A 14563-nucleotide genomic window follows, 5' to 3' on the forward strand; every position below is an offset into this window, starting at 1 on the left:
TGTTAGATTCTGGGTCTCCTTTGGTGCTTTGTGTTCATTACATGCGAGGTTACTGGGCAGTGCAGACACTTCAAGGGTTTTCAACACGGTAGCCTGTATTAAAAGAAGCCAACCCTGTTGAAATATCCTTAAAGTAATGTATTGTCTGAAGCACTGAATTTATCTCATTACTGGTAGCTAGCAGTGACTCTTCACCTCAACACTTCTGCTTCAATATTTACCTGTAAATATGCTGTCTTTATCTTTGAGTTATGTATGAGACTTTATTTCCTTAATATGTTTATGGGTAAATAAGCCTTATAAAGTGCAACAAAGCAGCAGATTTTGAGATAAACCTCTGTTTGATATGGGAGTAGAGTTTATTGAAATGATCTTGGATATCCAGTTTTGTAAATATGCCACAGCAATACTGTATAATCCAGTAGGAACTGCCTACAATAATTTCTAGAAGAGGATTGGTATAAACTGAGGAACTTGTGTATTAGGATGTGGAACAGTTTCCTGTATCGGAAAGATATATAAGCCCCCCCAAAAATTATTCAGTTTATTTTGTTTTGTAAACTGACAAACTTGAATTAGGGTATGGTTAATTAATTACAATGTATTAAATTTTAGTAAAAAAAAGAGGTTATCCATGGAGGCAAAGAAGAGAATGTATGAAAGTATAGTGGTACCAACACACTTATAAGGGTATGAAGCTTGAGTTGTAAATGCTGCAGGAAGGCGGCAGCTGGAGGCAGTGGAGATATCCTGTCTAAGGGCAGTGTATGGTGTAAATGTTATGCAGAGAATTTGGAGTGTGGAAATTAGGAGGAGGTCTGGAGTTACTAAAAGTATTAGTCAGAGGGCTGAAGAGGGGTTGTTGAGGTGGTTTGGTCATTTAGAGAGAATGGATCAAAGTAGAATGACTTGGAGAGCGTATAAATCTGTAGGGGAAGGAAGGCAGAGTAGGGGTTGTCCTCGAAAAGGTTGGAGGGAGGGGGTAAAGGAGGTTTTGTGTGCGAGGGGCTTGGACTCCCAGCAAACACGTGTGAGCATGTTCGATAGGAGTGAATGGAGACGAATGTTTTTTGGGACCTGATGAGCTGTTGGAGTGTGAGCAGGGTAATATTTAGTGAAGGGATTCAGGGACACCGGTTATTTTTATATAGCCAGACTTTAGTACTGGAAGTGTGAAGTACAATGCCTGCACTTTAAAGGAGGGGTTTGGGATATTGGCAGTTTGGAAGGGTATGTTATATATGCTTCTAAACTGTCATATCTGGGTGCCTCTGCAAAGACAGTGATTATTGTGAGTGAGGTGAAAATGTTGAATGATGAAAGTATTTTCTTTTTGGGGATTTTCTTTCTTTTTGGGTCACCCTGCCTCAGTGGGAGACTGCCAACTTGTTGAAAAAAAAAAAAAAAATTCAAGGTAGTAGGTTGGTAGACAGCAACCGCCCAGGGAGGTACTACTGTCCTGCCAAGTGAGTGTAAAATGGAACCCTGTAATTGTTTTACATGATGGTAGGATTGCTGGTGCCATTTTTCTGTCTCGTAAACATTCAAGGTTTCAGGTGTGTCTTGCTACTTCTACTTACACTTACGTCACAATGCACATGCATGTACAAGCATATATATATATACACACCCCTCTGAGTTTTCTTCTATTTTTCTTACTAGTTCTTGTCCTTGTTTATTTCCTCTTATCTCCACGGGGAAGTGGAACAGAATTCACACCATTGGTGTCGTAAGAGGCGACTAAAATGCCGGGAGCAAGAGACTAGTAACCCCTTCTCCTGTATATATTACTGAGGTTAAAAAGAGAAACTTTTGTTTTTCATTTTGGGCCACCCTGCCTCGGTGGGATACGGCTGGTTTGTTGAAAGAAGCAGAAGTATTAAATTTTAAACAGCTTAAAGTGCAATATGATTAATCCATTCCAGAGAGTCTGACGAAATGTGAAATTCACAAAATCTGAAACCATTTTCCCCATAAGAAATAATGTAAATCCAATTAATCTGTTTCAGACACCCAAAAGTATAAACAAAAAATACATTTTATAGAGAATAACTATGTTCCACAGCTTATTTATCTATCACAATTCATCTAGTATGACATAACAAACAATATTAATAACATAGAAACATGATATGTGCTCTATAATGAATAAAATATGTCATTACGTATGTGAGGAGTAAGTGGTACCAGGTACCACTTAATCCTAGTACCACTGTATATAGAAAGCCGCTTGTTATGCAGAGCATTTCAGGCAAATTAGGTAAGTTTTGTCCCAGGATGCGACCCACACCAGTCGACTAACTCTCAGGTGCCCATTTTACTGATGGGTGAATATAGACAACCAGTGTTTCTACCCTCACTGGGAATCGAACCCAGACCCTCGCTGTGTGAAGCAAGAGCTTTAGCCACCAGGCCATGGGGCACTGGGAGTTAGGATGTACAAAGGAGGGGTTATAGTGGTTAAAGAGAAGGGGTTCAGTGTGGGGGATGGGAATTAGGGAACTACTGGCTTAGGAGGTGGAGACCAAGCAGTGGAGGCTGGTGTTAGCAGGTGGAAGATGCCAGGCAGTGGAGGGTGGAGGTGGGAAGTAATGAGGTGGTGTAATGGTGATCGTGTGGGTGGCAGTAACAGTAGTCCAGTGTGGATGATGGATGACTGTGTGGGTGAGTGTGCAGTTGGTGGTGTGGGCAGTAATGAGGGTGGTGGGTGACTACATGACTAGGTGTGTGGACAGTGTATTAGAGTGTGTGGGCTATGAAAGCATGGGTAATGTGTGGGAGTGGGCTGTAGGGGAGTGTTATAGGTGGAGGCCATGTAGGAGTGGCGTGGGTGAAAGGTGTAGTTGTGTCAGTGGCCCTGTGCAAGTTGTTGTGTGGATGATGGGTGATATGGTTGGTATGGACAGTAATTAGTGTGGTAGGTGACTTAAGTAATTAAGTGTACAGACAGTGTGGTAGGATGAAAGGTCCAATAAGGTGTGGGTGAAGGTGTGGGGTTGGGCAAGGTGTGGTCTTCAGGCTGTAGGAGTCTGGGGGAATGGGTATCCCATAGCTCGATTCCTGTATCTCAAGGAAACACTAGGACGTGTTTCCTTGAGATACCTGCTGTCCAATGTTCACCCATTAGTAAAGTGGGTACCTGGGTGTTAATTGACAGCAGCAGCGTCGTCGTCGTCGTGACTGTGGGAATGCTTTAGGTGTAGACATATGGCCATGGGGAAAATTGTATGGGTACTTTGTGTAGGGTGGAGGGTGCTGTTTGGGATGGTGTAAGTGAAGGCATTTTTCCATAGGGGAACTGTGTGATGAATGGAGGTTGCTGGTTGGAATGGTGTAGGTGAAGGCATGTGGCTTTTGGGAAATTATGGGGTAGGTGATATGAGTGAGGCAGCAAGGGTGTGTGGCCCTGGAAGAGGGTAAGAGTGGGAGCTGGGTGTGCAGCAGGGAATGGGTGGAGGCAAGTGGTATAACAGAGATGTGTGGTGAGGTATGGTATTGGACACTTACAGCTGGAGCACTAGCAAGGGGGTTGTACATTAAGTAGGCCTTCCCTGTAAGACAGTGGACTTGCCCGCAGGTGTCTCACAGCCAGATGGAGAAGAAAAAACCTGGCGTGTGTCACAGTTTCCTGTTACATGTACAGTACTCTGCCATTTAAACTGATTAATATGGCATGTTCATTGAAAATATGCTGTAATTTTGAACTGTGTTAACAGAAAGGTCTTAACAGATTTCATTAACTGATGGTCTACTGCATACTGTAGTTAGTACAGTACAGTATCAGATTAGACAGAGGTGAATTACCAAAGCTAATTTGTACCAAGATCATATTTAAAAACTTTTCCATATCTCAGAGTATCTTTAAATAATTTTGCACTGGACACTGGGTAATTTCACTCTTGTGTTCTGATTGTTTATTTTTATTGTTGTTATTTTGTAAAGTGTAAATAGGATTTTCAGGGAATTCAGGAGCACCAGGCTGGCCTGATAGATTCTCAAGCTAATTAAATTTCACTTAATCTTTATTTTAATTATTCTAATGAATTGTAATAAACTGATAAAGTATGTGCAAGCTGAATTAGTCAAGAAATGCAATGTGAAAAATAATCTTTTCTCATAAAGCTATGCTAAAACTTATGAGCATAGGTAAATCGCACACGGACAGAAAATCAAACACAGTAGAAATAAGTCATGTACATTATTTTGGACTCGATAAAGGACTGCCCCTCTGATGAAGAGGCTCCTAAATGTCCAAAATATACATATCCTTTCTATCCTGCATTTGATTTTTCTCCCACGTGTTATTTACCTGTTCATTGATCAGTGTTTTTATGAGACTTATGAGCATACACTATATCTTGTTTTCTGAATTCTCTGCTGTCCTACCCATTCATGACATTATCCTTTAAAGTTTGTTTCAAAATGTTTTGCCTGTTCTTTTTTTGAGTGTTCTCCAATAAGCTGTATTAACCCTTTCAGGGTTGAGACCCCTGATCTCAAAGTTCCTCTTAAGGTCGAAGAATTTAAAAAAAAAATTATTTTATCTTATGAAATGATAGAGAATCTTTTTCCGAACGTAATGAAACCAAAAGTACAAAATTTGATGGAAAACTTACGGAATTATGTTCTTGCAACGCATCGGCAGTTTCGCCCACTTTGCGCCTTATTGTTCCATTCGACCAAACTTGTAGCTATTTCGCTAGTTTTTCCTTCTATTCTGTCGATTGAATACGAGACACCACTAGTTTACCTGTTTCAACTACCCAGTAAAGTCATCAGGAATCGGTAATTTAGCCATTCACACAAAATAAAAAAATTGCCAATTTAAAAATAGGGTCTAGAATAAACAATGTAAACATTCCTGGCACAAAAAAAAAAAATAAAAATCCTCTGTTTCTTAGTCATGTCTCCAGGCCCCTCTTATATTATGCTTGCTTTCCATTTTGAATTTTTTTATTCATACAAAAAAATAGAAGATTTACTGTTATGCAGACTACTGCATTATTGTATTATTAGCTGGACTTGAGTCCTAGAGGTGGGAAGCACAATGCCTGCACTTTAAAGGAGAGGTTTGGGATATTGACTGTTTGGAGTGATATCTAAACTATCATATCTGGGTACCTTTGCAAAGACAGTGATTGTGTGAATGATGGTGGAAGTGTTTGTTTCTTTTTTAGTCACCCTACCTCGAGAGACAGCTGGCGTGTTAAAAAAAATTACAGCCTCTCTTCACTTAGCAACGTACTCATTTACTGACACCTCAGACTTACAAGTATTACTGTATTCTTACAGTATTCTTGCCTAAATATTAGAGCTGATTTTCTCTATTCTGTTTATTTCAATATATAGTACACTATAAACATTTAAAAATATCCCAGAAAAGTTATAAATGGTGCAAAGATGACATTAAAACAATATCAAAGATGGCTGACACAAACTCACTACCATTATAGTATGCTCCTCACTTAGCAACGAATTCGTTTAACGACGTGGTCTTAGGAAGGGAACTCTGTTGTTAAGTGAGGAGAGGCTGTATTGTAATTGTATAATGTCAGTGCATTCCTAAATGTATCAGACTGGCCATTTGATTATGTGTATATGACAAGTGACATCATTTGTGTACTCTGGAATATCGGCAAAAATCGAACATTTCCATTACTTTGAGCTCAGTTTCAAGCTACTTTCAGTCTTGAAACCAATCGAAATCATCTCTGTTTTGGAAATATATCTTCCATTCTATCAAATGAGACCAAGAAATTGAAAATATAACCATAAACCATTCAAAAATAAACTGCAGAGTTGCTGTTTCAAACCAGCTTCGTGCTGCAGGATTTTTTCTGTATGGTGCACACTTACTGCAAAGACTCATTCTCTCATATCTAGACCCAAATTTACCACTCACAGCTTATTTGAGTGAGCTGAGCTCATGGGGTAGTACTACAGGACCAACACTGGCTTCAAAGCCATTGAACAACGGGACCGACACTGAAAGGGTTAAAAAGTTCCTGTTGCATGCCAAGTGTGACTTACAGTAATTAACTTTAAGATGAATTGTTTATGTTCAGGAAAAGTAGTGTTTTGATTACTTTAGGTTGTGCATACTTTAGATTTTTATACCTACCACTTATTAGGAAAGTGGTGCATTCATACCGTATACTCTCTATAAATAATACTAATTTAAAAGTATGTATGTCTGTGTGTGTGTGTGTGTGTGTGCACATTTTATTGTACTTTCTATACATTAACATATAAATTTTATGGAGAATAATAAAATTTGCCTCATTGATTCAAAATTAAAAATAAGTTATTAATTGCATGCAGTGACTTATCCCTTTTACAAGATGCCAGTTACTGTTCTTGCACCTCATTTTACAAGCTTGCCTATTATTTTTTATTAACACTGAAGCATGTTGCAATGCATGGTCTTTGGTTGCTTTTAATGACTGATTTGTGCTTTTTGGTGCAGCTGTGTAGAAGCTTTGTGATGTTACATCACTAAATATATAACCCTTTTGAATATAGTTTTATAATAACCATTACTGTGTTGTTTAATTTGCATTACTTTGTTAATGGTTTGTCATGCACATATTTAAGACACAGACTGCATTTAGTATTACTTATTTAGATTCCTTAATCAATTATTCTGTAAAAATAAAAATAGCACAAGTAAGACATTGATAATTTTGTACAAGTCAACACAAAAAAAAAGTGAAACAGGACACCTAGTTTTGCCTTTTATTATAGTTTGGCCCTGTATTTTTTGTGCATTTAGGTTGCAAAATACTTCATTGCCATTTTCGTGATTCAGAAGCTTCAGTACCCAGAATGTAGGATAAAATTGTGAGATAATTACTGATGAGCTGAAAAGATACAAATGCTTACTAATATCAGTTACTAGTTATGTTCCAAGGTTTTCTAAAGCAGATTCCAATGGGGAGTTTTGTAAAATTGTATTCAAAATTGGTTGAAACAGTTTTAAAAGGAAGTAGTGGGCATATCTTTTTGGCCATTAGTAGTATTAAAAAAAGAGCTTTTCTAAGCTTATCGACTCCCCACCATAGGAGATGCTGGAGCGCACCTTAGTTAATCTCCACTCCAAGTCTCACGGTGCAAATGAAGGACCAGTAGAGCTTGAACGCAGAAAGAAACAGAGACGACATCTGGAACACGAGCTTTCCAAACTCCGCGCTCACCTTGCTGTATCTGCAAGGGTGAGTCTCTCATAGCAATATATTAATGAATGTAGATTATTTTATACCTACTTAACAGAAGCAATAAATGTTCTTCTTCATTTATATTTTTCTTTACACAGAGTTCGTTTGTTGGCAATGAATATTTTTTCGTGTTCTACCCAAGAGCTGTTCATAATTTTAACCAAAATTATATCAAAACTTTAAACACAAAATGCACCAGTACTTTGAGTTCAGCTTTAATTTTAGTTTGGAATTGTAGATAACACGAGTAACTTGATCAGATAACTTAATAATTTGACTTTGATGAATACTTATAAATACATTCAGTAGGTGCACTAAAAGCCAGCAGTGCAATTGTAACGCAATACTAATAATTTTCTAAAAAAAAAAAAAAAAGTGTTCAGGTATAAGACATTCATATAGTTAGTGGTCCCTATTTTCTCTTTGAAAATATAACATTCATGCATTTTAGCAAAAACAAACTCTTAATACATATCCAAGAGATATAAAATAACGTGCTCTAGTACTACAATACATTATAAATGTAGTCTTTGTTAAATGCATCCCTAAACATGATTGTTCAATGTAGATTTATCAGTAGCTACGTCAGGAGATTCAGACTATGGATTAATTTGCAGCATAATTTTTTTTTAATTTTATAGCTTAAACACAATGCATCGCAAGCTATACATATCTAACTAGAAACAAGGAGAGTGCTGAAAAAACTACTAATGCATGTTTGATTCAGTTGTTTGGCCAAGAATGAAATACTGTTGTCAGAATATGATTGTCTTGAGGATATGAAAATTATTATGTAGTGACACAATTAGACTTGAGTATAAAAATAGCTTACAGTATGTTTTATGTTGTCAACAGTTCTTATTACGTATTTGTGGGATATGTTGACAGTGCAAATTAGCATTATTTTATCTTCAAGATATTTAAAAAAATTTCATTCAACATGAACAGAAACTAGAAGAGACTGCAGCTGAAAATAGCCGCCTTGAGCATGAAATGATGATGTTACGGCAAAAAATACAGATGACAATGGCCCGTAATTCTCAGAGAGAATCTGGCGGCACATCTGAAACTCGTCACATTGAAGCAGAAATGGTTCGTGTGCAGACACTGTTAGAAGATCTTCAGAGGCGAAGAATTGAGCTTAGTCATCAGGTTGGTAATGGTGACTGCAAAGGGTTTCATTTTTGGCTGTAATTGTCATTAATTTTAATAATAAAATGCAAAATAAAACATTTCTCAAAATATGTGATGCTCTTGCCACTGTCAGTTTGCTGTACAGTATGTGGTTGGAGACTTAGGTAGATCAGTATTACTGTATTATAATTATTGGGAAGTGCTAAGCCCATTAGTGTTATATACTGCCTGAGAGGTAATCAGATTTAATTAAATAAAGGAAAGGGTAGTTTTAATTCCTCTGATCCAGAGCCTTTGATCAGTATTAAGACAGCCCAGTTGAGGCATGTAATAAAAATATGACTATCTCATAACTCACCACAGTGAGGAAAATGTGGCCATCTCAAGGGTTTCATCATCCTGAGTGTGATAGTAAAGCTGTGTTCATTGATTTAAGATGGAAGGATGACAGTCTCAGCTTGGTAATAAATTCTCTTAGGCTTTATGTTCAATGTGATTTGACCAATTCGTAGTTATTTATAATTACTTCAACAGTCTGAAGGTGGGAAGCATAGTGCCTTCACACTTATGGAGGGGCTGAGAATGTTGCAGTTCAGAGGGTCATCTGAACTGTGATGTCAGCACATTTCTAGCAAGACACCCATTAACTGAATGACAGTGAAAGGGTTTTCTTTTTTGGGTCACCCTTCCTTGGTAGGAGACTGCCAGTATTTAAAAAAAAAAAAAGGCCATCTCCCACTAGGATAGGGTTATTATTTTTTTTAACTTCAACAGCTGTCTTCCATCTTTGTTTAAATATACCTGTACCCTTGTTGGGTGCATAGTGTCCAGTACCTGATGATGTACTCTTTTTCTTGGGCCTTCTGGCATTGCTCTACTTTCCACTAAGAAGACCTCTTTAAAGTGTTTGTATTTTTTTTTATAACAAGTTGGCCGTCTCCTACCGAGGCAGGGTGACCCGAAAAGAAAGAAAATCCTCAAAAAGATACTTTCATCATCATTTAACACTTCACCTCACTCATACATAATCACTGTTTTTGCAGAGGTGCCCAAATCACAACATTTAGAATCTTTCTTCTTTCAACACACCGGCCGTATCCCACCGAGGCGGGGTGGCCCAAAAGGAAAAACGAAAGTTTCTCTTTTTACATTTAGTAATATATACAGGAGAAGAGGTTACTAGCCCCTTGCTCCCGACATTTTAGTCGCCTCTTACAACACACATGGCTTACGGAGGAAGAATTCTGTTCCACTTCCCCATGGAGAACATTTAGAATCATATACGTATAAAGATACACAACATATCCCTCCAAACTGCCAATATCCCAAACCCCTCCTTTAAAGTGCAGGCATTGTACTTCCCATTTCCAGTACATACCCAAGTCCGCCTATATAAAAATAACCGGTTTCCCTGAATCTCTTCACTAAATATTACTCTGCTCACACTCCAACAGCTCATCAGGTCCCAAATACCATTCGTCTCCATTCACTCCTATCTAGCACGCTCACACATGCTTGCTGAGAGTCCAAGCCCCTCGCCCATAAAACCTCCCTACCCCACCTTCCTTCCCTTACAGATTTATATGCTCTCCATGTTATTCTACTTTGATCCATCCTCTCTAAATGACCAAACCACCTCAGCAACCCCTCTTCAGCCCTCTGAGTAATACTTTTATTAACTCCACACCTTCTCCTAATTTCCACACTCTGAATTTTCTGCATAATATTTACACCACACATTGCACTTAGACAGGAAATCTCCACTGCCTCCTCGCTGCAGCATTTACAACACAAGCTTCACACCCATATAAGAGTGTTGGTACTACTATACTTTCATACATTCCCTTTGCCTCCATAGATAATGTTTTTTGTCTCCACATATACCTCAATGCACCATTCGCCTGTTTTCCTTCATCAATTCTATGATTAACGTCATCCTTCATAAATCCATCCGCTGACACGTCAACTCCCAAATATCTGAAAACATTCACTTCTTCCATACTTCTCCTCCCCAATTTGATATCCAATTTTTCTTTATCTAAATCATTTCATACTCTCATCACCTTACTCTTTTCTATGTTCACTTTCAACTTTCTACTTTTACACACACACACCCAAATTCGCCCACTAACCTTTGCAATTTTTCTTTAGAATCTCCCATAAGCACAATATCATCAGCAAAAAGTAACTGTGTCACTTCCCATTTTGTATTTAATTCCCCATAATTTAATCCCACCCCTCTCCCGAACACCCTAGCATTTACTTCTTTTACAACCCCATCTATAAATATATTAAACAACCATGGTGACATTACACATCCCTGTCTAAGACCTACTTAGCCTCACTATCCTCATAAAAACTCTTTACAGCATTTAGTAACTTAACACCTATTCCATATACAGTGGACCCTCGACTAACGCTATTAATCCGTTCCTGAGAGCTCATCGTTAGTCAAAATAATCGTTAGTCAAGTTAATTTTCCCCATAAGAAATAATGGAAATCAAATTAATCCATGCAAGACACCTAAAAGTATTGAAAAAAATTTTTTTTAACACATGAAATATTAATTTTAATACACACAAACTGAAGAAGACATGCACAGTTACATGACACTTACCTTTATTGAAGATCTGGTGATGATTGATGGGATGGGAAGAGGGGAGTGTGTTGATGGTCTTAGTGTTTAGAAGGGGAATCCCCTTCCATTAGGACTTGAGGTTTACCTGGAGAGAGTTCCGGGGGTCAACGCCCCCGCGGCCCGGTCTGTGACCAGGAGGTGGCAAGTCCTTTTTCGGGGTTACTTCCCTTCTTCTTTTAATGCCACTAGGACCAGCTTGAGAGTCACTGGACCTCTGTCGCACAACATATCTGCCCATAGAGGCCTGTACCTCCCGTTCCTTTATGACATTCCTAAAGTGTTTCACAGCATTGTCAGTGTCACCATTAAACAGTTGTTCAGGTTTCAGTCCTTCACTGTCTATGTACTCCTTGAATTCCTGCACATATTTTTCAGCTGCTTTTTGGTCCAAATTGGCAGCCTTACCATGCCTTACCACACTATGTATGCCACTACGATTCTTAAATCTCTCAAACCAACCTTTGCTGGCCTTAAATTCACTCACATCACCACTAGTTGCTGGCATTTTTCTAATTAAATCATCATGCAACTTCCTAGCCTTTTCACATATGATCGCTTGAGAGATGCTATCTCCTGCTATCTGTTTTTCGTTTATCCATACCAATAACAGTCTCTCAACATCTTCTATCACTTGCGATCTCAGTTTCGAAAACATAGTTGCACCTTTGGCAAGAACAGCTTCCTTGATTGCCGTTTTCTTGGCCACAATAGTAGCAATGGTTGATTGGGGTTTTGTGTACAGCCTGGCCAGCTTGGAGACACGCACTCCACTTTCATACTTAGTAATGATCTCTTTCTTCATATCCATAGTAATTCTCACCCTTTTTGCTGTAGGGTTGGCACTAGAAGCTTTCTTGGGGCCCATGGTGACTTATTTTGCAGGTGCAATCACTAAAAAGGCTGTGATAATATGAAATGTTCCGATTGTACGCTTGGAAGCGACCGCGGTGGCTGGCTGGCTTGTAAACACTGGCCAGAAGTGGACGTGTCTCAGACGGAACGAATAGTGTTGGTCGAGTTTTTTAGCGCTAATCGAGGCAAAATTTTTGTGATAAAATGTATTGTTAGTCAGATTTATCGTTAATCGATGCCATCGCTGGTCGAGGGTCCACTGTACTACTTGCAACATCAGCCACATTGCTTCCCTCTCCACTCTATCATATGCCTTTTCTAAATCCATATAGGTAATAGGTTGGTAGACAGCAACCACCCAGGGAGGTACTACTGTTCTGACAAGTGAGTGTAAAACGAAAGCCTGATGTTAGGATTGCTGGTGTCTTTTGTCTGTCTCATAAATATGCAAGATTACAGGTACGTCTTGCTACTTCTATTTCTTTCTTTTCTTTCAACACACTGGCCGTATCCCACTGGGGCAGGGTGACCCAAAAAGAAAGAAAATACCCAAAAAGAAAGAAAATCTCCAAAAAGAAAATACTTTCATCATCATTCAACACTTTCACCTCACTCACACATAATCACTGTTTTTGCAGAGGTCCTCAGAATACAACAGTTTAGAAGCATATATGTATGAAGATACACAACATATCCCTCCAAACTGCCAACATCCCAAACCTCTCCTTTAAAGTGCAGGCATTGTGCTTCCCATTTCCAGGACTCAAGTCTGGCTATATAAAAATAACCAATTTCCCTGAATCCCTTCACTAAATATTACCCTGCTCACACTCCAACAGCTCGTCAGGTCCCAAATACCATTCGTCTCCATTCACCCCTATCTAACACACTCACGCACACTTGCTCAAGCCCTTCACCCACAAAACCTCCTTTACCACCTCTCTCCAACCTTTTCAAGGATGACCCCTACCCCGCCTTCCTTCCCCTACAGATTTATACGCTCTCTGTCATTCTACTTTGATCCATTCTCTCTAAATGACCAAACCACCTCAACAACCCCTCTTCAGCCCTCTGACTAATACTTTTATTAACTCCACACCTTCTCCTAATTTCCACACTCTGAATTTTCTGCATAATATTTACACCACACATTGCCCTTACACAGGAAATCTCCACTGCCTCCAACTGCCTCCTCGCTGCAGCATTTACAACCCAAGCTTCACACCCATATAAGAGTGTTGGTACTACTATACTTTCATACATTCCCTTCTTTGCCTCCATAGATAATGTTTTTTGTCTCCACATATACCTCAATGCACCACTCGCCTTTTTTCCTTCATCAAGTCTATGATTAACGTCATCCTTCATAAATCCATCCGCTGACACGTCAACTCCCAAATATCTGAAAACATTCACTTCTTCCATACTTCTCCTCCCCAATTTGATATCCAATTTTTCTTTATCTAAATCATTTGATACTCTCATCACCTTACTGTTTTCTATGTTCACTTTCAACTTTCTACTTTTACACACACACCCAAATTCGCCCACTAACCTTTGCAATTTTTCTTTAGAATCTCCCATAAGCACAATATCATCAGCAAAAAGTAACTGTGTCACTTCCCATTTTGAATTTGATTCCCCATAATTTAATCCCACCCCTCTCCCAAACACCCTAGCATTTACTTCTTTTACAACCCCATCTATAAATATATTAAACAACCATGGTGACATTACACATCCCTGTCTAAGACCTACTTAGCCTCACTTCTTTCTTTCAACACACCGGCCGTATCCCACCGAGGTGGGGTGGCCCAAAAGGAAAAACCAAAGTTTCTCCTTTTACATTTAGTAATATATACAGGAGAAGAGGTTACCTGCCCCTTGCTCCTAGCATTTTAGTTGCCTCTTACAACACGCATGGCTTACGGAGGAAGAATCCTGTTCCACTTCCCCATGGAGATAAGATGAAATAAACAAGAACAAGAACTAGAAAGAAAATAGAAGAAAACCCAGAGGGGTGTGTATATACTATATGCTTGTACATGTATGTGTAGTGTGACCTAAGTGTAAGTAGAAGTAGCAAGACGTACCTGAAATCTTGCATGTTTATGAGACAGAAAAAAAAGACACCAGCAATCCTACCATCATGTAAAACAATTACAGGCTTTCATTTTACCCTCACTTGGCAGGACGGTAGCACCTCCCTGGGCGGTTGCTGTCTACCAACCTACTATCTAGGTACTTCTACTTGTACTTATATTTATTTATACACGTTTATTTATACACACTCATCTGAGTTTTCTTTGATTTTATCTTAGTTCTTGTTCTAATTACTTTTCCTTTTATATCCATGGGGAAGTGGAATAAGAATCTTTCCTCCGTAATCCATGCGTGTTGTAAAAGTCAACTAAAATTCCGGGAACAATGGGCTAGTAACCCCTTTTCCTGTAATAATTACTAAAAAGAATAAGAATACATACATGTACAAGCATATATATACACACCCCTCTGGGTTTTCTTTATTTTTCTTACTAGTTCTTTTTATTTCCTCTTATCTCCATGGGGAAGTGGAACAGAATTCTTCCTCCGTAAGCTATGCGTGTTGTAAGAGGCGACTAAAATGCCAGGAACAAGGGGCTAGTAACCCCTTCTCCTGTATAAATTACTAAATTTAAAAAGAGAAACTTTCGTTTTTCTTTTTGGGCCACCCCACCTCAGTGG

General features: G+C 38.8%; 1 protein-coding gene across 21 annotated transcripts in view; it reads left to right on the forward strand.

Annotated features, from left to right (window-relative positions):
* LOC128697010 (uncharacterized) overlaps positions 1-14563 on the forward strand; it is a 1143041-nt gene that overhangs the window by 1047020 nt on the left and 81458 nt on the right. For 19 of the 21 annotated variants that reach the window (XM_053788515.2, XM_070090364.1, XM_070090365.1 and 16 more), the window contains 2 exons: positions 7062-7211; positions 8163-8366. In XM_053788515.2, the coding sequence (XP_053644490.2) occupies positions 7062-7211; positions 8163-8366 (354 nt within the window). The remainder of the gene's footprint in view (positions 1-7061; positions 7212-8162; positions 8367-14563) is intronic. The other 2 variants (XM_070090359.1, XM_070090356.1) reach the window with 1 other exon arrangement.

This window comes from Cherax quadricarinatus, chromosome 31, assembly GCF_038502225.1.
Source record: "Cherax quadricarinatus isolate ZL_2023a chromosome 31, ASM3850222v1, whole genome shotgun sequence".
Lineage (NCBI taxonomy): Eukaryota > Metazoa > Arthropoda > Malacostraca > Decapoda > Parastacidae > Cherax > Cherax quadricarinatus.